The 26,273-nt window shown below is 32.8% G+C and overlaps 1 protein-coding gene across 3 annotated transcripts in view; it reads left to right on the top strand.

The window, feature by feature from the left end:
- The window catches only part of CTNNA2 (catenin alpha 2), a 1,246,345-nt gene that overhangs the window by 1,200,728 nt on the left and 19,344 nt on the right, over positions 1-26,273 (top strand). For 2 of the 3 annotated variants that reach the window (XM_049784908.1, XM_049784909.1), the window contains exons 16-17: positions 2,655-2,760; positions 7,007-7,141. In XM_049784908.1, coding sequence (XP_049640865.1) covers positions 2,655-2,760; positions 7,007-7,141 — 241 coding nt within the window. Of the gene's footprint in view, positions 1-2,654; positions 2,761-7,006; positions 7,142-17,601; positions 17,746-26,273 lie in introns of all 3 variants that reach the window. The other variant, XM_049784907.1, reaches the window with a different exon arrangement.

The raw sequence follows: 26,273 nt of genomic DNA on the forward strand, positions 1-26,273 counted from the left end.
CTTATTTTTTCTCTTCCTCTCTTTTCTTTCGTTATGTGCTATGCCATGTTTCTTATTTCAAGACCATGGTGTGTTTTTTTTGTTTGTGTGCTTGTTTTTGTTGTGTTTTTGTTTGTGTTGTTTTGTTTTTTTTGTTTGTTTTTTGTGGTGCTTATCGATAAAGCTGGAGTCCTCAATGGATATTTAACACTTCTTTTGGTACTGGTGGAGTGTTTCACCTTCTCTTTCTTTTCACCTCCCAAATCGATGATGAGAGCCACTAGAAGGATTCCGCCCATTTTCGGGGTATTAGACTCTTACCCCAATTTATTACTTTTTTCTTTTTCAGGCAAAACCACATAACTTGAAATAGCTGGTCTTGCCTCCAGTTAGAGGGGGAAATAAGGGAGGCCTCAAGACCAAACAGGTGCAAGACTACTAAGTAATAGGTTAGATACAGAGGGGACCACATATTCTAGCCACCCGGGGGGTGAGGGAAGAAGAAATGGGAGGGAAGACAAAAATGGACGGGTAGGGAGAACAATTTGGTGATGGATGGGAATCCCTCCTGATTTTATGTGAATATGTACCTAAAATATTATTGTCACCAATATGTAAGCTACTATGATCAAAATAAAATTATATTATAATAAAAAAAAAGTAACAAACATTCAAGATTGCCTGTAATAAACAGACTGTAAAGGGACCCAAATGGGTCAAATAACAACAAAATTGTATCAGTAAAAATTGTAAAATATGTTTTCTAGGTTCTAAAATTTAAAGAAGTTACATAATAAATACATTGCAAAATATAATAAAATTTTAAATCCTGAAAAATTATTTACCCATATTTTCTTTTAAATATATAAAAAAAAAAAAACAGAACAGAGAGATAGTACAGCAAGTAGCATGCTACTTTGCAGAAGCAAACCTGCCTTTGCTCCGAGGAACCCAATAGACTCCATGAGTCTTGCCAGAAGTAACCCCCAAGCAAGTCAGGCATAAGCCATGAGCATTGCTGACTATGCTCACCAAAACCAAATGTAAAAGTATATGTATTAAGCAAGACACATAAATATTAGATAATAAAAATAACATTTAGGGCCGGAGCAGTGGTGCAAGTGGTAGGGCATTTGACTTGCACACGCTAATGTAGGACTGACTGCGGTTCAATCCCCTGTCGATCCATATAGGCCCCTACAGCAGGAGTGATTTCTGAGTGTATAGCCAGGAGTAACCCCCTAAGCATCACCGGGTGCGGCCCAAAAACCAAAAAAAAAAGCATATAGGAAATTGCAATTAAAAACAAAAACCTGAGAGAATTAAGTCATTATTTTGGTAACTTGAACTTATCTATAAAATAGCCTTGTAAAATAAATACTTTACCACACTTAAAAGCATAAATAACATATGAAAAAATCCTATTATTAAAGAGTTAATATTGCCACAAAAAATTAAATATCCTTAAGTTTTGAATATCTCTGTGTGAATGTTTATGCTTTGACACGAATGCAGTATGTTTTACTTTAACGACTAATGTAGAAAAGGCCAGAGGGAAATGAAGAGGAAACTGAACAAAATTCTTTTCATTTACTTGTGTTTTCTAAAGGCATTTTAAGATTTCCCTTTTATAAAATGTTATTATGTAACAATGGCAATCATTGCCCACTCTATATAACCCTACGCGTTCTAAATAAATCACTCCTGAGTAGTTATTCTTCTACATCTCACATTTCTAACTATAGGGATGCAATTTTTGTAACCATAAAAATTTCATTGATTTTTTAGATGCACATAAAGAGACCAGGATAAAGTAGCAATGTTAAAATCATTAGAACATATGTATTTGATCTATTGTTTTGTAAAAGAAAGTTACATCAAATGTTATTTAAATATAGACGAGACTACCTCATTTCGCTTACCTAATGTTTAAAATACATGTAGTATTATACAGTTTACCTAATTTAAAACTTTGTGTGAAAGTATTTTGCCAAAATTTAGAGAATAAAAATGTCTACTGTTGCAGTACTCTTCTGATTTCTGTTAAGTCAATAATGAGAAATATTGATAAATACAAGAACTCAACACATTTATAAAATTCTTCCTGTGCACATCCAAGTTACATATGAGAGACAACTTCCTGAGCACATCCAAGTTATGTGCAAGAGACAATTATCTAAGAGTGTCTACGAGGTTTTAAACATATAAAAGTGGGATTACTGAATTCAGTATGGAACACAACACATACAAAATGACCAGTTGTATCACTTATGATTTGTATAAAAGCAAATGATTAAGTTGTTCATTTTCAGTTCACTTGTTCATTTCCCAAAAGGGATTTATGATCCCTACTTGCTTCATAATTATAAAGGCTATGAAGTCTAAAGTATATGTATTATCTGACAAACATATTTACTTGTCAAATCCCGTTACAGAAATGTAAATATTAAATTGTGAATATGCATGCCAAAATAGCTAGAAATATTTCTTTGAATTAATGTAAGAAGTTTGGACTATTAATATAGAAATTATTGTGCATTAAGAACACTGGGCATTCCTTTAAAATGGATTGAGCCAAATTAAATAAAAAAGCAGAGTTCTGGACAAATCATAAAGTAGATATGTCTGTTTCTTGTAATAAGTCGAATTTATAATTGTTTCATATGTTGTTTCAGAGGCAAAGGACCATTGAAAAATACATCTGATGTCATTAATGCTGCCAAGAAAATTGCTGAAGCAGGGTCTCGAATGGACAAATTAGCCCGTGCTGTGGCTGATCAGGTAACAAAAGAGGAAATAGCCAGCACATGCTGAGTGGAATCGTTAATTAGCACCTGAATTCTGTAATAGATTTTTATGTGCCATATAAAATGCCCCTGAAGAATGAATTGTAGAGAATTGCTAGCAATTATTTTGGAGACTGGACTCTATCTCTGTAGAGATCATGCTGATGACAAAGAATGGATTCGTTATGGAGAGACTTTTAAAACTGATCAAAATCTTGAGAATGAAGAGCACCCACTACTTAGGATACGTGAGCCCCACTAAAGAATCATGAATTATCCCTACCTGCAATAGAAAGCCACTGAGAAAAGACTTTGCTTTGCTTTTTCACTACTGATCTCAATCTAACAATGCTTTTTCAGAGTTCCTAATAATTTATAATATTGGCATTATATAATAAATATTCTCATGTATAATAATGTATATTCTCATAAACAACAATCCACAAAACATAAATTATGATTTTCAGGGCTGAGCAATGGCACAGCAGCAAGGCTTTTTGCCTTGCACGGGGCTGACCCAGGACAGACTGCGGTTTGATCCTCTGGCATCCCATATGATCTCCCAAGCCAGGAGCTATTTCTTTTTTGTTGCTGTTTTTTTTTTTGGGGGGGGGTGGAGCACACCTGATGACACTCAGGGGTTACTCCTGGTTATGAGCTCCGGAAATTGCTCCTGGCTCGGGGGACCATATGGGATGCCAGGGATGAACCACAGTTCACAGGTCAGCTGCGTGAAAGGCAAACAACCTACAGCTGCGCCAAGGCTCTGGATCCCAGGAGCGATTTCTGAGCACATAGCCAGGGGTAACATTCTTTTTATCTAAAACATAAAGACATCAAAGACATCAGAAATAAACTTTTCATAATATTCTGTGTAATATATAAGACAAACCAAGATGCACATTCAGAGCATTTCAGACAAACTATAAGACATGCTAAGACATTTTTCATCAGTATTTGAATTTTATTTTTCCTATACATTTTATTTCATTTGACTTGGAACCTGTTCTAAAAAATGAATTACTAAATAAGATCATAACATAGAAAATATCGTAGTAACTAATTACATGGAGATAACATTATGAGTTTAAGATTAGCTTAAAAGAATACAATAAAATAAGCTCTAGAAGGGCATTGAAAGATACAGACTTGCTTCTTCCTTTACAGATAACCCTGATTTCTTATACTTCTTGAGTTCTTCAAGTGTTCAGTAAGGGGCATAGAGAAATAGCAGAGAGGGTAGGGTACCTACCTTGTATGAGACTGATCTGGGTTGGATGCTTGGTATAGCATTTTGTCCCTTGAGTCGTCCAGGAGTGATCTTTGAGCACAGAGTCAGGAGTAAGCCTTAGGTATGGCTGGATGTGTACCCCATACACACAAAATAAATTTAATTCATAGCTTCTTAAAATTAATTATGCTATATTATTTTCTATCTTCAACACTACACATTTTAAAATGCTTCATATCAATACCAAATTGGTTTATCTCTTAGAGCTGGAAAGTAAATAATTTCATTAATTTATTAGGATTACACTTAAAATAAGTCCATGGATTTTTCATTTCATTTACTCCATATATGATGACTTGGAATCCAAGATAATATTTTGCTTACTTTTGAATTTTGAGAACATCTAAATGCTAAGAATTAGTCATTAAATATAGTAGAATGCAAAAATATTTCAATTTATACTTATTGAGGATAAATCATTACAATTTGCTAATCTGAGGCGATATCTACTGACAGTTTTCCTGTTGTTTTTAACCTAGATTAAATTGCTTTTTTCAGATTTAATGTGTCTGAGAAATTTACATAAAATAAAGAATATAATACATATGTTTTTATGTATATGCATGCAAAAAATTAATGTACCAAACAGCAATGATTGACATGTTCTTTTCTACAAATATAGATGAGTGGGATGAATGGAGCTACCAGACATTTGTGGATGGTCCTGAAAAGTTTTGTTCAGGATGGACTACTTTCTGTCAGAGTAAACAGATGGAGTTCAAATGATGTCTCCATACTCTGAATCTTAGTACTTATAACTATTTTTTATTATGTTCCTTAAATATAATGTTTTATGATTTTTTTGAGGGGGTCACGCTCGGCAGAGCTCAGGGGTTATTCCTGGTTCTACACTCAGAAATCGCTCCTGGCATGCCGGGTTTTCAAACCACTGTCCTTCCGCATGCAAGGCAAATGCCTTACTTCTATGCTATCTCTCCGGCCCCGTTTTGTGATTTTTTAATAGTTCATTTAGACCCTTATTTCTAAACTTATGTAACACAAAGCATTGTCCAAAACAGTTTTTAGAACTGGAAAACACTGCATTCTAGAAGAAATTTTAGATAAATTACCCATGTTATTTAAATTGATAATGACTTTAGAAACACTTAACTGGTTTGGGGGCACATTTAGCAGTTCTCAAGATGTTTTTTCTAGATTTGTCCTTAGGGATCACTTCTGACAGAGTTCTGGGGACCATATTGGTGCCAGCAGAGACTGAACCTGCATTGGCTGCATGTAAAGCAAACTCATTACTAAATGCACTCTTTCTCTGTCACAGTGATGATGACATTTTAAAGAATAAAGGCTATACAAATTGTAGTGTTATTGTTGGCATTAGTTGTGAAGGTACTTTCAATTTTTTCAAATATATAATTGGGATATATCTTTCTCAAAATTTGTACCTCATTTGGTATAGGAGATACTTTTTTCTTGATCCACCATGCCTTTATGCATGTTGTGAGCATTTGATTTTAAATAATAATGTAAAATTAGAAATACTAAGGGGGTGGATTGGTTTCCCTTACATTAAAAATATTTTTATGAAGATTTGAGATCTGCATGAAACACGTACTTTTTTATGGACTGTTGCATTTTTAATTACTGTTCCATGGAGATAAAACTTTCAGTTTAATATGCTGCAAGGTATTTGTATCAAAAACATTGTCAGCTCTCTGGGGAGATATCATTTTAAAGTTAATTTCTCTCAGAGTGTGAGTCTCTAGAGTCGGATAAATATTACAATATTAAGTACTTGCAGAAAGCTAAAATATTCTCTGTGGGATTCTTTCTTGATAAATGCAATTAATGAAAATAAAAACCACAGTAGTGTTATATGTAAAAGAGATTCCATTGTCAACTCTTCAATACATGCTAATGTCAAAACCGCTTGTTTCACAATATTTATTTAAAAAATTCCCTTGAATTTAAAAATAAAATGTATTTGAATATTTCTCCTATATAGTTCTCCTGTATATTCTAAAGATACTGAAGTTTTTACTCAAGATACTTATTTTTAACAGCCTTACATTGAGGAACTGATTATCATATGTCCTTTTCTAAGGCCAAATTGTGCCAGAATACTGGGATTACTTGGAGAAGCTCGAATTGAACTTTTGATTACAGTAGAAATGAATTTCAAATACAGGCTAGCATGTGTCAGTGAAGCCCAGGAATGTTTTACAGTATCTTATAACTCCCCCTAGAAGTGTTCAGTTAAGTTTTTGATAGATTTCATGGACATCTTATGCCACATTAGAAACAAAATTTGAATTCAATAATTCCTGGTCCTAATTGATTTTGGTGAATCCTTTGAAGAGCTCTGCTGTTCCTCTTATAAAAGTTCAGTTTTGTTGGTTTTAAATTCACTTAATTTATTCATTTATATTATAATGAATATATTATTTTTAGTCTCTAATTTAAGGGAAATATATCATATTACTATTATTTTATAAATGTAAAAAATTACAAAGGTAATAAATTACTAATATTAATGGCTGATACATGATTTTGTTTTATTTCACCTAACTACATTATGAATATCAAGGTATGATATAAAGATTGCCATGTAGAGAAAGAGCTAGCTAACATCCAATACTTTGATCCTCTTTATTCAAGTATATATTAACATAGTTGAATGTGTTGCTAAGGAAAAAATTGGTAGAATATTATTTTTACAATTTAGGAGAAAGCTGGTAAAAAATGTATTAAAATGTACAAATGTCCCTACAAGGCTTCACCATTTAACAATGCAATAACTTCTTTTGGGCAAAGTAGAGCTTTTCATTCTAAAACCTTATCTATCTGTGCCTTCTTAAAATTTGCCATAAAAAGTTATAGTAAGTGTATGAAATTGAGGTAAATTACATTGAAAACTTCTCACTTTTGTATAGCAAGTATTAGAAACTGAAGAACACTTTCTAATTGATATCGTTTTTTAAATGTCTTCTAGTGCCCTGATTCAGCATGTAAGCAGGATTTATTAGCCTATCTTCAACGAATTGCCTTGTATTGCCATCAACTTAATATCTGCAGCAAGGTGAAAGCGGAAGTACAGAATCTGGGAGGAGAGCTCATTGTGTCAGGGGTAAGCTGGGACTTGGATTTCACAATTAAATTTTCCACTTTTGTACTTTCAAGGCAAGCATTCTTGGCAACAGTACTTCTAAAAGCACCAAACTAGTGATTCATAAAGAGTTTTCTTTTTTTTAAGTAAATGTTACCACCATTATTCTAGGCCTTATAATCACTCACACAGAACAATTTGATTTTCCAATTACCCTGTGTTTTTACTAGCCTTATAAAATCACCATTTTTTACAAGAAAACTAATTTCATAGTCTGGAAACTCATTGCCAAGCCGTGACTATTATAATTATGTGGCGCTTTTTGTATATTTACTCATTGTGAATCTCCTTCCCTTTGTTAGTCCTAGTACTTTATATTCTCTGTTCAGGAGTCAGCCTCTCTCTCCGTGGATTATGTTCACATGGTAGAGATGATAAAAACAATAGGAATCCATTCATCAGGTTCCAATGCATACTAGGTTATTAGTAACCCTTGAAACCCCGAAAAGACTTAAATTTAATACAGGTTGATGTGCTGTTGCCAAAACTAACATTGTTATCAAACACTAACAATTTTTATATATTATTTGACCAATAACTCCAGTGTTTCCTTCTCATGGAACTATAAAAATCTGGTTCATTTTTATCAAATGCAAATAAACAAATATAATAAATATTTAGAATGATCAATTTCTTGGCAAGATTTCTAAATGTATGTGTTGAGGTTCTTCATCTTGGCTTCTTTTTCTAACTCAGTCTGTTTCTTTCAACATAAGGTGTCATTGATTGGTACTTATTTGCAAATTATAAAGTGTGGCTTTGACACCTTTAGTTCTTTTCCCAGTCAACCATAATGCCATTATTTAAAATGGGGCATTATCAGGACTATACATATTGTCATTGTGATAAAAAGCTTGTGAAAATCAGGCTGGTCATTAAACTCAATTCTTTTTTTAAGTCATTTTTAGAAATTCAGGAGTTTGAGGCTTTTTTGTAAAAAAAATAATTATTGAGCTCAAATATTTTAGTTTCTGAATTTGGCTAACAGAACTCATAGCTGGGAAAAGAGCTTATCTGGCTTGCATGGAGATACCATTTGGATAGCCCATTCCATGCAGTCTCACCTAGACTCCAATCTATTGGCTACTCATGCCTCTTTCCAAAAGCAGCCACCTCTTTGCATTTCCCAAATAATTCTGCTTCTGCATTCTTCACCAACCAAGAGTAGTCTGCCTTGCAATGTGTCTTTCTGCCAAGTTGGTAATTCTCTGCCAAAAAGTGATCCAAACATCGCATCTCCTTTGCTTCTTTTCTTATCTTTAGCCTCGATGGTATACTTCTCCATACCATTCAACTTTCATGTTCATCTGTATATGGCACGTGTGGGACCAAGTGCTTGTTGTTTAGTTGCCTCATGTGCTTTTGTTTGACTCCGAATCTTATTATTTACCTGAATGTGCAAAGCATCTTTGTAACTTTCAAATTCCACAGCTTCATCTGGGTGAGATTTTACTGGCAGATGCTCTTCACCATTCTCTCAGTACTCACTGTTTGTCACTGCTTTCATTGTCTTTGTCTCATTTCAATGTGGTTCAACTCATCAATGGCTTTTATCACTTGTTGGCATTTGAAGTGGTGTTTGTGATGAAAAAACACCATCAAGAGCTTGTCTTGGAGTCTTACTGGCAGAGTTCATACATCCTTGCATGAGAGAAGGCTTGTTTAGAAGATAGTCTGCTACTTAATAATTCTTAGTCAAATGCATTATAAAGGTTTGCTGTTTATTGCTCAGTTATAAAGTTGGCCTCCTCATGTCCTTTGTCCAAGCTTGATTTGCTACTTGGTGCCATTCCTGCATCTATAGTTTGCTGTCCTTGCAACTATTGCCTCCATCTTATTCTTCATCTTCCTTCACTGAGGGCCAATGGGAAAAATGTGTTTGTCAAAATAGTCACAAATTATCTCCTTCAAAGTTCTGAAAGTGTCAATAATATGAAAGAAGCATAAACTTTCAATGATTTTGCCAAGAAAGTGCACCCATACACGAGGCCCCTTTTATTAGCTATACGGGAAAACAAAGTTGCTATACTTTATGAAGCAGCTCTAGTTAAATTAATCTGAGGCAAAAAAATATACTTAACTTCACCTTCAATTTTCCCTCTCTGTTTATTATACACACAGAAATTAGTGTTTTGACTGACCCTCCAATATATGATAATTCCAGTAAGTTTATTTATTAGAAGTCAAATTTTCTGGGCTGGAGCGGTGGCACAGTGGTAGTGCATTTGTCTTGCATGCTGCTGATCCAGAATGGACCATGGTTTGATCACCCAGCATCCATATGATCCCCCAAGCCAGGAGCAATTTCTGAGTGCATAGCAGAATTAACCTCTGAGCATCAATGTGTGTGGCCCAAACCCTTCCCCAAAAAAAGTCAGTCAAATTTTCCAGTGATAAAGAAAGATTATAATAAATTATTTCCATTTTTCCAAGGAAAATACTTGGTTTTCAAAATTGAGAGTTATGTTTTTAATATTATACTGGCATGTGAATACATGTCAAGCATAATATACATGTTCTTAATGTATGCCATGCCAGCATGTGTATATTTAATGTGATTGTGTAAAAAACTGGGAAAGGTCTCTGCCATTGAAATGCTTTGTCCTGAGAACTGGAACAGAAAAATGCAACATATTATTGAGCACAAAAACTCCTGTTAGGCAAGTTATGATAACACAGTCCAAGATATATTCTTGCAAATGCATCTTCACAAGACTTGCTGCCTAAAAGAGCACCATGAGTTTTCTGGCAGACAGTTCATTTTTTAAAAGTCATTGGATTAAGCCTTTCTGCACAGCTAAGTGGTATTCTTCTTTTTAAATTTTCAAAAGACAATATGAACATGTGCCCCAGTTTAGTATAATCTTTATATTGAAGGGAAAAAGAGAAAGAAAATAAAAACTGAATAGTGATAGCAATGTTACAGTGGAAATAGAAGAAACAGAAGCCCAGATGGTTAAAAGCCTATATTAATTTAACTTACTAGGCTGATAAATGTGTTGAAATTCTTAAAATAACCTAATAGACTTTTTGAAAAAAAATGTTGAAATAACTAAAGAATGAAGAAAGACTAAATAACTAAAAAATAAAGGTGAGAAAGAAGGAGGTATGGAAGTAGAAAAAATGAAAAAGAGATAAACAAATTCAGTGCATTATGATGGCTGAGAATACTAATAAAATTATGTTTGAAGAATAATGAGTAAAACATTGAACTTCTTTTTCAAAAAATGAAAATATATTTTGAATACAAATAATCTCCAGTATCAAATAGGTAAATTATATTGGAATGTCATATTTTGATTTTTTTATTTACCAGGGTTCAGAGACATGATACATTTAAGTATAAAAAAATATACAAATGAATTTGGAAATTTAAAATATTCTGTGAACTGTGTTTATCTTTACTCAGAGACTTTCACTTTTGACAATTTCTTAATGTTACTGAAAGTAATAATTTGGAATTTTAGTATGAAGAATACTGAACATTAATAATTTCCACTTTTTAAAAAAGTTGAACTGTAAGAGGGAAGTCAGTAAATTAACTCTGCCTGGACAGAAAATTTAGATGGAGGATCTTTGATATAATTTGTAGTTGCTTCCTCAAAAAAATGAGACTTTATTTTATATATTTGTTATACTAAAATGATAAGGGAACAGTTTGATAGTGAGAAAAACTAGTTATTTAAGTCCTCAGGCTAATCAAATAGACATTTATTCCTGAGGATTGAGTAATCTGCCTTAATCCCTAAATAAGCAGTAACAAAGAACTGAATTGAATGAGTGACAGCTATTGATATGTCAGATCCAACACAATTTACTATCTACAAATATAAGTATGCATGTATATGCATATACACAGGTCTATAGTGTCCTGAAATGAGAATTATAAATTTATAATTATATATAATATATAACATGTATAATATATATAATTATGTATATCTCTATTTAAAGAGTATAGGTTAAACTCACCAAATCAAGCATTGTACCTAGCTTTGTAGAATTTTTTATCTTCTGAGTTTGTCTATGATAAATGTGGATTATCTCCACTGATCAAAGTATTAATCTATTGGGAAAATCTAAAGTACTATCTATTTCATTTTGGGTTTTGGATGCATTTCTTCATTGAAACAAAGAGGTAGGTGTTAATAGAATTCAAAACAAATTAAAAGAACTTTTCTAGACCTTTGGAGATTCAACTTGTATTTAAGAAACTAAGTCCTTTGGGGCTGGAATGCTAGCATCATAGAAGTGTTTACTAGCAAAGCATGGGAATAAATCCCTGAAAGCTTCCAGGTATGGCCCCAAAATGAAAAAAAGTGAGGAAGGAGAGGAAGGAGAAGAAAAAAAAGGAAAAAGAGGAAGGAGAGGAAGGAAGGAAAAAGGAAGGAAGGAAGGAAGGAAGGAAGGAAGGAAGGAAGGAAGGAAGGAAGGAAAGGAGGGAGGGAGGGAGGGAGGAAGGAAGGAAGGAAGGAAGGAAGGAAGGAAGGAAGGAAGGAAGGAAGGAAAGAAGGAAGGAAGGGAGGGAGGGAGGGAGGGAGGGAGGGAGGGAGGGAGGGAGGGAGGAAGGGAGGGAGGAAGGAAGGAAGGAAGGAAGGAAGGAAGGAAGGAAGGAAATAAGGACAGAAATAGAAAGGAAGGATTAAGGAAAGAAGGAAAAAGAAAGGAAGGAAACTTGAAGGAAGGAAGGAAGGAAGGAAGAATGGAAGAAAGAAAAGAAAGAAGGAAGATAGGAATGAAGGAAGGAAGGAAGGAAGGAAGGAAAGCAGGGAAATGAGTCTAAAACAAATTTTCTCAAGCTAAGAAAATTAAAAGTTCAAATTTGAAGAGAATTAAATTAATCCAGATTATAAATCTAAGTGGAGGGTATAAGAAGATACTTTTGTAACAGTAAGAAAATCAAACAGGTTTTTGCCATTTCCAGAATGATGGTGATTGTTTACATATTCTTTGCTAGCAAGATAGAGTGATGAATGATTGCCTTTTTCCCCAAAGCCACTTCCTCTAATATGTCATAATAGCAAAACTATAACCATGTAAATTACAATTCTTGCATCAACTTCCATTAGTTACATTCATATACATCCTACCTGGTTATTGATTTTTGTACAGTCTAAATTATACAAACCTTTAGAGAGAAATAACTCTTAAAGTGGGTTATCAGTGCACATTTATTCTTCTAGTGTTATAAAAGTGACATTTAAGCAACTCAAGGCTATTATTTTTGTAATAAATGGAAAATTAATATATTTTTTAAGAAAAAAAATAACCTTGGGTGTCAGGTATCCTAGGAAGCCTTGCAGACATCTCTGTAGGCCATCTCCCTGAATGCAAATAGTGTTTTGCAAATAGTCTGTATAAAAGAGGTTGATAAAATGCAGTAGCTCTTTAGTTGTATAACCTATTATGATGATCCTAACTCATCAATATCGTCAACTCTATTCACTGAAAAAAGAAATGATGTGCTGATTAAAAGAAGCCAATCTGCCATCATCAGAGATTGTTTTTCCGTAGACTCTATTTCAATGCCTTCATTCAACATCAGAAAACAAAATCTCTGTGGCAGCAAAGATAAAACTTGAACTAAGTCAATAACTATTTTTCTTATTTGATAACATAGATTGGCCTAGCTTGGTCTACTGAGTGATCATTGGATTTGATTTTCTCACCTGAATTTGTGGGCTGAGTGTCAATTTGCGAAAGACGTTTGTAAGAACATATGGAGTTAGACTTTCAGATGAGTGTCTGCCTCAGAAATGCCAGCTATGTGGCCTGTCATGGAGCCAATAAAAGTCAACTATTACAGGCTTAAGTTTTAAAAGATAAATGTTTTAAAAGATTAATTAAAATAAAAGTTTTAAAAGATTAATTATTCAAAAGAAAAATGTTTTCAATGATTTATTTCCAATTTGGAGTCATATTTGGTACTAGTTAACAAATTCAGGATGACTGCACACGATAAGTTCCTTGTGTACTATACTATCACTTTAGCCCTGTTTTGTTTTGAATTTTGGGCCATACATCTATCAACAGGGCTTTCTTTAGGCTCCATTCACAGCGATCACACCTGGTAGTACCTGGGGTTTTTTGCTGCATGCAAGTCATACCTTGTACTATCTTTGTGTCCCTATAATTTTTATTTTATTATACAAGTAATAGTCTTAAATTTAAGGTATTATAATTATTACATTGGTTCTGGAATAATACTCAGTGACTCTTAGCTCTTACTCCAAGCTCTAAAGTCAAGGGACTGTATTGGGTACAATAAACTGTTGTCCTACCCACCAAACTTCCTCTACATCTCCCAAAATTGGTACTGTTTTAAATTTTTGAGAAAGCTGATGGGGTGTAATTGCATCTATCTTTTTATACCTGTGAAATAATGGGATGTCATATTTATGGAGAACTTATAAAGTTTTATGTGGTACATAATATATATATGATGACTTATTCTAAGGTAATATTTATTAATATGTTTAAATAATTCTAGTAGTACCTTAGGAACTACTACTTTGTGTTTCAAATTAGTTTGGGGATTGTAAGAATAAGTTCTTTGTTCTCTTCCATTAAACCAAATAATGTAGGAAGCCAAAATGTTGGCTACCTTTTATAAACAGCATGCATAATTCAGTTCTGATTTCTGGTTTTCCTAGACACACTTGAATTAGTTAGATCTACTGAAAAATCGTATTATGTTAAATCAATTACCTAATACACTGTAATTATTTTTCTTATTTCTACTTGGTATATCCCAAGAATTCCTAAATGAAGGAAAGTTGAACAAGTGAAAATGTGAACAAGTAGATTATTAACATATTTAAAAAATATAAAAATATCTGTGAATTTTATTAGCTCAAATTACCCAACATGAAATACATAAAAAATAGAGATTTTTAATTTCTTTGATGGCTATCATGTGCTTCAAATTTTCAGTGAAGCAACTAACAGATTCAAAGATTTACTTGTTCACATAAAATTGTTTCTTATTCATTGAATTCATTGAGTTCAACATTTCTATAATATTCTAACTACGCAAAAACACAGTGCTAAAAATGATTGAATGAGGGAATTTAAAGATTTTTTTGTCTAATAAAAATAATTACCATGAAAAAGGATAGTTTTTCTGTTTCTTGTGCTTTTATTGTAGTAGACTTTTGCAGTTTTTAAATTTATTTTCTTAGTTTACTGTTTAGCATTCTAGCTAGAATAGCCAAGTGCTTATTAATGGTGATTTTGGTAAATTCAGTGAGGTTTTTTTTTTTTTTTTTTTTTGTGGTTTACTACATTCTAGAGAAGAAATGTGTGTTTAACTTGCTATCATCTACATTCTGTTCTTACAAATTTTGTCAAAGGTGTTCTCTAGTCAAATTTAAATGATTTGTAAAACATACCTTTCATCTGAACCCTTAGATGAGAAATGTGTGCCATTTTATTGCACATGTGTCTTTAAAATAGGAAAAACTTGCTGGATGAAAAATGTGGAATTTTCTTAGTCCAGATTTCTTTTATTGCTTAAAGAACACACTTTTCTTACTCTTAAGTTGAATAGCCATTTTTCTTCTGGGCAGTAAATATGTTTCAAATATTTCTTCCTTATCCAATTTTCTTAAAACTTTCGCCTGCCTCTTTCATTTGGATTCTTATCTAGCCTTTCATCATCAATATTTTTCCTTACTTTGTTGCTTTTCTCTAAGTACTTTACCTGTGTAGTTACTGCACTGGTAATTAAATTGATTGGAACTCTGTGTAGATGTTCTGTCAAATCTGTACAACCTGTTTCTTGACCTCTTTCATCTGTTTTATTTTACAAATTTCTTTTGCAACTAAAAATATCTTGGAGAAGTTCCAGTCAGGTCTCATCTCCTAAGAGTCATGCACTCTTTTCTATCCAACATTCATATGTATGTGAAATTCTATCATGTTAAACTCAAAATAGAATCTTTTTACCAAGGAATTCCTGTTTCAAATCTGTTTATATCAAAATTATCATATTATCTCTTGCTGAGTCATCACTTCAATAATAATAGTTTTGGCCAAATATCTTGAGAACACTTGATCATGTGTTTTATGATTTTTTTAAATTGCATATGCATAATTTTCTTTAGATATGTGCAGATACTTCCAGTTGGAAGTATTAGAATAAGTCAGATACTTATTCTAATTCATCCAGTTTTAAGAAGATAAAATAAAAAATAAATTATAGTTGACAAAAATTTGAAAACAACACAGTATCTATTTGATCATACTAATACAATTATGACTTTAATATTGGGGTCTTAACATCATAAAATCACTTCATATTTTTTTCATGGGCTAACATTCATTATTTGTGACCTCATGAGAAGAATGCATCAGATCCATTATTTTAATAAGTTTTCTGAATAATACTAAGGGGCTAGAATGCCAGATCCTAAGAATATTTATAATTACCTTATGTTGGCTATTATTTTTTTGTCAAAGGAAGTTTTAACTAATATGACTAAAGACATCACAATATTACTAAATTTTCCTAAAATGTCAGCACAATTCACCTCTTTGCATCCTTTTGATGCTGCCTAGTTTTGCATTGGGTTCCTGAAGATATGCTCCATTTATAAATAAACAAGAGAGAATACCACATACCTTAGATTATAAATTTAGTCGTTTTCTGAATTTCATTATTTATTCCATATTAACTCTACTTTATTCTTATCTAATTTTTGACAGAAGTGTTATTTGTTGGGACATAGAATCTTAGTATGTTCATTGGAAGAATGGACAATCTATGTAATCTTAAAATCTTTCAGAATTTTTATGAGAATGGGATGATTCAATACTATATATTGATTTTTTAAACCCAAAACTTGTGATAAATGAACAAAACATTTAGAATTAAACAAATAAAGTTTTTGAACAGAGAAAAAGCATAATAAATTAAGTATATGAAAAGTATAGGAAAAACAAAGTTCTTTTCTTAAATGTCAGATAATTTTCTGTTGTCTATATCATTGTTTTGGTAACAGAAGTTGAAATTGTGATCATTTATTTGAGTCATGAACTACATCTCTGGCCTTTAATCATTGTTCTGGAATAATAAATGGAAGCAATGTGTCAAATCTAGAGTCATAAAAAAATAAGTAGCCTCTGTATTATGAAATGCTACATAAAATGTCCATTTTACTTAATTTTAAATGTTATTAACATTTTTAATATTTATTGAACTTAGATTGTTAAGATTAGAACTAGAAGGCTATTGACTTAAACATTCAAATTGGAACTTTTGTTCATTAGTTTACAGAGCACACTTTACTACTATATAACACTATGACTTACAAGTTATTCTTGCAAGTTAAAGATAAAAAATGTGCTTTGTAAAAGCTGGCATCACTTTTCAAAAGGTCCATTGAGTAGATGTCTACTATGTAAATTCAGGACCTGCCTGCTCTCATACTCTTCCTTCCTTTGTTTGTCTTAATATCCACTCATGAACTTCTAGTTCATAATTTTATTACTCCAAAATTTCATTTAAAAAAAGAACTTAGTACCCTCTGTGTTGCAATTCTTATTACCCAAAATAACTAGACTCAGAGGTTCAACAGTGTTATAACACTATAACTATAGAACATAATAAAAAGCTTGGATTAGGCAGCATTACTGTACCACTTCAAGTCAAATGTGATCCTAAAAACAAATTTTAAACTGAAGAAATCTTGCCACTTGATTTTCTTCAGTTTTAAATACAAAATTGAAAAACCCTCTTTATCTATTTGTATATAGAATTTTTATCATACACATAAACAGCCAAAATGCTCAATTTATTATGTCTACTTTAAAGAAAGGTATTTAAGTACAAATAGGCAACAGTTAGTGGTTTACCTTTTTGATAAGTTTTTACACAATGTACCCCTTGGGTGCAAAATGGAAGAACGAAAGAGTTGCAGTGCTAGCAACAATGAATGCATTAGTTTCTTCTGTAATCCCACTGTCAGAGGTAAGTATCCCTTTAGTACCATATTCTGATCAGATATGCAGAGGGTTTGATGAAGGTCACAAAGCAGGGCAATGGAACTTTCAAGACATCTGAGATCCCACCTAATGTTCCAAGCTCTAAGAGCTATAGCCCTTGCTTTCTCTCTTGGTGATCTTCAATACTTTAACTAGGGGATTCAGCCCCTTTGACATTTAATGTAATTATCCCTTACAATGCCTGGCAAATTTTCATCCTCCTTCTCCCAGATGGTCCATTTATCTGTTCAAGAGGACCGATGACGAATCCAAATGGTCAGGCTGCTTAATTCCACTGAGGCCTATTCATGATCTCTTTCAGCACCATGTTCCTTCAGTGCCTCTTTCTCCCAATTGCCCCCTCCCAATCGGGTACGGTTTTATTTTTCTCTTGCTCTCTCTCTCACTCTCTCTTTTCTGTATCTCTCGGAAATCAGACAGGAGTTCAGAGCACTTTCACTACCTTTTATGAGGTAGATTGTGATGTCATAGATGGGGGCAGGGCTAGTCAACTTTCTACCCACCTCCCAACCTGTGCTGAGGGAGCTCCGATCGGGAGTGGAAGCAGTGATTCCTCTATGGTGAGTAACTTTGTTTTTATTGTAATCTGTCTCATTGTGAACATTAATTCTGAAAGCTGGGTGGGGTGAGGTTTCAAGGAAGACCCACTCAACTCATCTTTATTGCTATTAATCAAGTTGGACAAAGGAACTACTTTGGTCTTCTTTAGATGCCAGTTCCACTGCAGAAGTTAACACTTTAAAAATGATCAAACCTTGAGAAGTGAAAATCGTGTTTTCATCCCTTATTCCTCAGTCTTTTTTTCCCATTGGGACTGAAAGTCATTGCAAATGAGGAATGAATCCATTCTGTTGTCCTTTTGTGGGCTTCTCTGGGAAAGACTAGTTAGGAGAAAATATTTATCTTCAGATGATTTCAGGATCACAGGATAACCTTCATAGATATTTACCCCATAAGCAGCCTGTTCTTAAAACTATGGGACAAAACTAAAATGTATGGATCAAGTTTTAGCAAAGAAAAACTTGATTTTGAGGTAAACAAATAAAATCTGTCTAATGCAAAAGGCTAAAATAGTAGTTTTAAAAAATATTGGCTCTTATAAGATTATGGTTGCATATATTTCAAGGAGTTACAACCAAATTTTCTGTGTGTTGCATGTCATAACACTGATCCTGTTCTGCAGGTTTCTTGTAGTAGTTCAGCTCTGTGAGAAGCGGCTATTTTTTTGTTTCATTTGAGTTTCTATTAATGATTGATTCTTTTATATGCCTGAGTTTTTAGAAAGAAAAGATCAACTGAAATGAGCATTTCCCCCACTTGCCTTGTTCTTTCCTGGGTACCTATTAAAACTGTCAAGATGTGAGCTTTTATATAAAAGGGCAGAGGAAGTTCATGGAGGTGGTTGATTCTTTAACAGATGTTAAAGCATCAGGGTGGGTGTTTTTACAGAACAGTTGACATATTTTCAGGTGATGGGACTAAAAGATTCTTGGTATGGATTCATGGAACTTATGAACTAGGAAGGTAACAATATGTTTTTGAAATATTTATCTCTAATTAGTGCTGGATGAATATTTGAGTCAGTTGGTTTTTAAAGAGTTATCTCAATAATTACTTTTCTGTTAAGTTTAGGTTCTTCTCTCCACACTCAAGAGAATTCACTTTTACAGCTCAAAACACAGATATTGCATCTCCTCCCTGTTTTTTCTTAATAAAAATGGTGGCTAATGTGGCAAATTTATTTCCCACTTCTAATTTCTAGTACAAAAATGACTTTCTATGGTTAAAAAAAGATAAAATAGAGTTAAAAGAAGCTACTGGAAAGATTTGGGTGATAATCCCCCACAGTCAACTTAGTGCAATGCGGGTAGCAATTCCAAAGTCTTAATATATTGAATGATTTATCTCTGGGCTGCCTTTTCATTAAAAGTTCTAGACCACTGAAACTCAGGAAGACACAATCTTTGAGTTTTAGAAAAAATTCCGATGTCTAACCATAGCTCAAGTTTTTAATGTTTTTTATCACTCCCTCATACAGCTGCCAGGTAAGAAATGCTTATATTTTACAAAATAATCATCAGAAAAATATCATCCTGAAATTTTTGTGAGTTAAGAATGGTTGTGTTGTGCTCTTGTACCAACTCAGAGAGTCTATCATGGAATGCACTATGCATGCATTTCTTTATGCTCATGTGCATGTTTCATGTACAGTGGTGTCAATTGTTATTTAATTCATTTTGTATGTATTAAATATTGTAATTAAAATACATACATATATAGTGCTATAAATAAGCAATGAATTATAATTGAAGCTACATTAATTGGGGTCATAGTGTTAGTGCCTTGAGTAATTGAAGTAATGCAAAGTAATTACTTATTCTTGAGCCTTTGTTTTTTTTTTCATTTAAAATGAGAGATGAATCAAAGAATATTTCCTAAAATTATCTTTCTCTAAAATCTATTACTTCATATTTTTGAAGAGAAATTGCTTGTGGGGAAAATTTTTGGTCCAACAGGTTTTAAGAATCTGCCATAGTTATGTTTGATTTATTGTCACGTGTTTAATGATATCAGAGAGTGAATCTCATTGTCTTTAAATGGGCAGTGGTTGATAACTTTTTTATTCCCAACACTTGAAAGTGAGATATGGATTAATATATAAATAAAACTGCAGATCATGATAGTTTTTGTTAGAAAAACCACTTTTTATTTCACCTGATCATGTTATGATTATTTCAAATTAAAAAGTAACCTATCTATTATGATAATGGGTGGCTTAGGCCTCATTTAATCTGTAAAATTCAAAATTATTTTGCAGAAACATTCTTATGAGATTGGGCATAGAATTGTTAAGATTATTTGGTGAATACTGAGCCATGTGCTAAGGGAAAATATGTAAATGCTGGCTCCTGCAAAGTAGTTTTAAGAACCTAGGTATATCATTGCCAGGTAACAAAGTGAGAATATCAGTGGACAAAGATATAGACCTAGGTTGATGGGCTTTATTATATAGGGTAAAAGTTTAACAAGAAGGCCTTCAGTGAACTTTAAATAGAGTAGTTTTAAATTCTCTATATAAGGAGGTCAGGAGAAGTGTTTCTGGTTAACAAGACTACAGAATGGTAACATAGGGTTATCTTGCTTGTTCACTCAAAAGTCATTGCCTATGGTCAGAGATTTCATAAGCCCCATAATTACATACTGGATTTATAATATGTGCCTGTTTAACCCAATACATTTTGAGAATTGTAGAGTTTACTGAGATATTGCCGGGTACACACATCATCACTCACATTCACAACAATAAAGAAGAAATTAGGATTAGAGGGAAATTTCAGTCTGCAAAACTTTAATATTCTAAGGGATTATTTTCTTGGAGGGATCAATGCCAGGCATAGTAACATGAAGTCATAATGGAACATGTCCAAATGCTAAAATAATAGGACTTTTCCAAGAAAATGGAAGCTTCTGTATGTGCTACTCAAGAATTGTTTCAGAATCATTGCACTCAAAAAGCCAATGCTGAAATGTTTATCTATTTGTAAAACTGTGATGGGAGTCTTTTCTTGCTAATATGTGAGAGAGGTTATTGATTTGGATATGATTTACTCACACTTGACAAAGAACGTGTATGTTTGAAAGCCTCTGTTGCTATTGATTCATAGATGATTTGCAGTGTGCTTTGCTTCACTTCGAAGGCACTATTTTGGATAGCCACGTATCAGCCACAAAATTGCTCTGGGTTTTCTCAGAGACTGAATAGAGTGCCACAAATAGATCTGCACTGTCACCTATCATGCATGGCCTGGTTTAGAAAAGTCAGAAAAAATATCTTATTTTATTATGACCTAAAAATTACAATTTCACATATATTAGCTTAGGAATTTTCATTTATCCAAGTTCTAAGTTTGTGTAAGAATGATGAAATTATATTATCACAGTCAGTGTTAAGAGTAAGGACTTGAATAATTGAACCAGTTTGGTCCTAAATTTTAGGTAGTAAAAACATTTGCAGAACAAAATTTTTATAAGCTTACTAAAGGATGATATAGTAAAATTACATTTTCTCAGCAAAACTGTGAATAGAGTGGTTATCAGTTGTATAAATTGGGACAAATATGGCAGCCATTCCACCAACTTCCTAGTGAATAGAAATAGGAATTTCTATTTATTTATAATTATTTATAGAAAAGCATGTCTGGTTTATAATAGAACTACATTTAATTTGTAACAGTTACTATGCTATTAATGCATATGTAGAATTAGCATGGAAACATACACAGATAAATCAGATAAATAAAAAAATTCAGGAGAGATGAAGTCATGAAATTTTCCTATATATGGCTGTATATGGAATCTATTATGCTGAGTGAAATAAGTCAGAGGGAGAGAGATAGATGCAGAATAGTCTCACTCATTTATGGGTTTTAAGAAAAATAAAAGACATTTTTGCAATAATTCTCAGAGACAAAAAAATAGGAGGACTGGAAGGTCCAGCTCATGACATGAAGCTCACCACAAAATGTGATTAGTTCAGTTAGAGAAATAATTACACTGAGAACCATAATAACAAAATGTGAATGAATGAGTGAAGTAGAAAGCCTGTATAGAGCACAGGCCAGAGTGAGGTGTGGAGGAGGGACATTTGGGACATTGGCAATGGGAATGTTGCACTGGTGAATGGTTTTTATTTTTAAAAAAAAAAAAAGAAGAAAATTTATTATATTAACTTTAGCACCCCAATTGTCTTTAAAAAATTTGTGGAGGAGGGAGCATCGTATCTCTTGAGTAGAATGTTGCTACAAGTTTTTACAGCCAGAATATGGGTAAAACAATGTAATTAGTAAAAGAAAGATTTCAGGCATCACTTTTCCTCAAAAAAAAAAAAAAAAAGAAAAAAGAAAAAAAAGAATGGGGGGGTCTGTTATCAGACAGATTGGTTGGATTAGAATTCTACTATGGGAGAAACATTTAAAATTTGCAATTAGGTCTTAAGACTTGGTGGGGCATTAGATGTAGGATATTGCAATTTCCACAGTAGGAAATAAATTCAGAGTGATATAGGCAATATCTTGTTTATCCTTCATAGCAAAGTAGGTAGGGGCTGCCCAGAAGAGAGAATAGAAACTTGCTTGCTGGTATCATAGGACTGATCGAAATAAAAGATAGACTTTCAAAGGTAGGTTGCTGATGAAATCTTTCTGTAATCTTTCCTACCTACTTTATTTTTAGCATAAACAAGTGATTCAATTTAACATCATAGTTTCAAGGGGGAAAAGAATTAAAATATTAAAAGTAACAAATTTGGGAAAGTAGGGAAAGTAGGTTGTAAGTGCCTTCAGGAAACTGGTCAACTTTGAATAAGAAAATTTAAGAATGGTGTATTAAACATGCTTTCTATGAAATATCATGAAATAATACTGTTAAATCTATTTGAAGGAATGGCATGAAGCTATAAACTTCAAAAAATTTATTTGTTCATTGTCATTGTTTTAATGTAAGAAGTAGATGAACTTTTTTAAGATTTAGGTTTTATTTAAAGCTTGTTTATAGTTTCTAAATTATCCGATGTAGAATATAGAAGCACTAGTTCAGAGCATTATTTGTCTCTGCTTGGTAGTCTTTGATGCAGCTTTTGGGCTCCTTTTTAATTAGGATAACTTTATGCATCATACGTCTCTAATAAGACCTAATAAATGAAGCTCTTAAGTCAGTGTAGGGCCTGACCAAGAAGTCTGAGTTAAAATGTTTAAAAATATTTCCAAAGTAACATCTTTGGTGAGGTGTCTTGTGAGTTACTGTATTGTCAATGACGGTTTTATGTATTCATCATACGAATATAATTTTTCTTCATGAACAACATGTTTTATACTTATCAGTCCATGTAAAAAGTTACATCTTCAGAGATATAAGAAAATGTTAGAAAGAAATTATCCTTAGACATAAAATATCCCTGTTCTTCACAAAGGTATATCAAGAATAGCAATGTGAGTCAGTTCTGAATTTAATTAAATTTGACGTTATGAATTATTGAAATATGCTGTGATTATTTGGGAATTAGAAATGACAGAGTATACTACTCAATCTCAATATTCATTTTTTGCAGAAATTAGCAACATAGTCATTCTTGAAAGATATTCAGTACTTTCCATTGGATAATTTGGTTTTGGCATGCAGAAAATCTTTTAATTTTTTTAACCAATGACATATAATTGTGCCATTGATGCCTTCATTTCTATCCTAGATAAGTATTACCCAGGTATTATACTGTATACCAGTCAAAACTTTCTGCAAAATTTCAAGCGTTTTACAAGAATAAAAATCAAAAAACAGTATCAGTTTTAGACTTTTAATGTCATATCTGAAAACTCAGTCAGAAAATACAATACTGTGGTCCATTATGGTAGACATTAATACTGTATCCAAAGTAAGTCTCTTAAGTGTTCATTTAGAAACTGAATTTTAAATTGGGATGGCATTGAACAACATTCTAAATCTCTGAAGTTGTGCTTTCTAAATTGGAATACCACTTAAAAAGTAGGCCAATTGTAACTTGTAAATTATTATTTTTATACACATTAGTGAGATTATAATATACAATAATTATTGGAAAATTGTTCTAGAAGCTAAAAATATATTCAGGCATTAACAAGTCTTTAGCTCTATACTGAGCATTAAACTACACTCTACAATCCAGTATATGAGATGCCAATATCCACATTAAAAATACTACAGGAGACAGAGATAATACAATTGGGTAAGGAACATGATGTTTATGACTCTCCCAGCACCACCAGAAATGGCTTTAAAAAAATATATATGTGTATATATATGTATATACACCCATAAACACTGAACTTCAAATATTCTAGTAAATTTCGGAAGATCTAACATAGACTGAAAGTCTTCTGAAACTATTCGATGATTTTCCCTATTTTCCTGCTATTATATTTTTATAATTAATAAAATTAATTATATCTATTAAATTGTCTAAGATAATTACAATAAAGGAAATATGTATCTTCTGCTTATCTAAACATGAATCATATACTTTAATATATGTAGCTGCTATCCATTCATCATGAAACTATTTTCATTGCACAAATTTTATTCTTTCATTTTTTGCCAAGGTAAATGAACTGAACATTAATTCCAAGAGTTCACTATATTGTTTATCAAATTTTTGTAGTCAAAAATATTCTTTTCTAACTTACTCCATTCTTTTAAATAGGTTTTACATTTGGAGGTCTCACCCAACATTACTCAGAGCTGACTCCTAGTTAGCCCCGAGGGGAACCATATGTGGTGCCAGGAATTAAACGCAGGGTGGCCATCCACTCTAGTTCTAGATTTTGTTTTTAAGTTAGGGGCTTAATATAGATTTTACTTCAAAGAATTGAAATACTCATACTAGAATTAATAAGAAATTTAAGATAAGGCTACAATGACTTGGTTTCATTTTCTGTATCAATGTTATATTAAAATCATCTCCATATATGTAAATTGCTGATTTTTTCCTGATGTAGGCTAACTTAAAATGTCCATTTTAATCAACTCTTATAAAGTCATTCATGTATTTTAATTATATTAATATTCAACTATATACAGTGAAATTAATTACAGTGCTCTTTCTAGAGCAGAATGGTGAATATAGGACATAGGTGACTTCTATCTTTATTGTCTGCTACATTTAGGATAAAGCATATATTCTTTTTTTAAATAAATTTATTTAAAGAAAATGTATCACATAGTTGACATAACTGGTCATAATACATTTGTTTCAAGATGACCAAAAGTAAAGTTATTAGAAAAATAGAAAACAGAAAAAAAAACTAAAAAAATGGAAGAGAAAGGAAAGAAGACAAAGTTTAGTAGCAAGTATGTTTGTGAAAACTATTGTATCACCTATGAACTCATTAAAGCAATAGCAGAAGTTTTAGTAAGCACATTTTTTAAGGATAAAAGTTAAAGAAAAACAGTAAAAAAAATGTGTGAGAGTGGCAATTGTTGTTGTATGCATAGGCCCAGCAAAATATGAGGGAAATAGATAGGAAAAAAACTTAGCCTAAGTACAAGGAGACATTACCCCTGAAGTTTTCTGGCATAAAACCAACTCTGAGCTTCAGGCATATTAGGTTGTCCTCCCGAGTGGCCCCAGTAAAATTTTTTCGCACAATCACTGTTGTTGGTGTCAGGTTTTTGTAGTTAGAGATCCTGGTTTCTGTGCATATCCTACATTGAAGTCAGGATGATGTGGAGTGTCCTATAGTTTCACCTCACCCTTAGAGGGCAATGTGGAGAGCCCTGCCCTGAAAGCAGGTTGTTGCTCTTGCTAAGTCTTCTGGGTATTATAAGGACCCTCTTTGAAGTAAGTTTATGCCAGGGCAGTGGTAGGGTCTTCCCATATACTCTTAAGATTTTATGTTGATTGCTAGTATTTCATCTCAGTAAATAGGTATTTTAAATAAAGTAATTACTCAACAACAGCCTCCATCCATCCTTTAATATTTGCTTTATACTTTGCAGTTTTCAGAGAAAAAGGGACAATTTTAGTCTGGAATGTCAGTGGATACAGTAAATGAACGCTAATTTCCAACAGTTGCCTTAATCTGGATAAATTGCTTGAATTTTTTGCTCCATTCATTAGCTGTAAATTGTGAATGGTATTGGTATTTACTCAAATTGTGTTCAGGGACCAGATCCCATAAGGTAAAAGTCCTGGCTCTGAGCACAAAAATTACTCCTGGCAGGCATGGAGGACTATACGGGATGCTGGGGATTGAACCCGTTCTGGGTCAGCCATGGGCAAGACAAATATCCTACCCTTGTGCTATCACTCTGACCACACCCTTTATTTTATTTTAAATATCAGGTAAAGAAGTGATGAGGTCATTAAGCTTTTTTTTTAATATTATACTCATAGGAATGTGAAGATAGTGTATGTTACAATTTAGTTTTGTTTTGGTTTGGTTTGGTTTTTGGGCCACACCCGGTAATGCGGTGATTCAGCTCAGGAGTTACTCCTGGTTCAGAAATCACTACTGGCTAGGGGGATCATATGGAACACCAGGGATTGAACCAGGTCCGA

Source organism: Suncus etruscus, chromosome 12, assembly GCF_024139225.1.
Source record: "Suncus etruscus isolate mSunEtr1 chromosome 12, mSunEtr1.pri.cur, whole genome shotgun sequence".
Classification (NCBI taxonomy): domain Eukaryota; kingdom Metazoa; phylum Chordata; class Mammalia; order Eulipotyphla; family Soricidae; genus Suncus; species Suncus etruscus.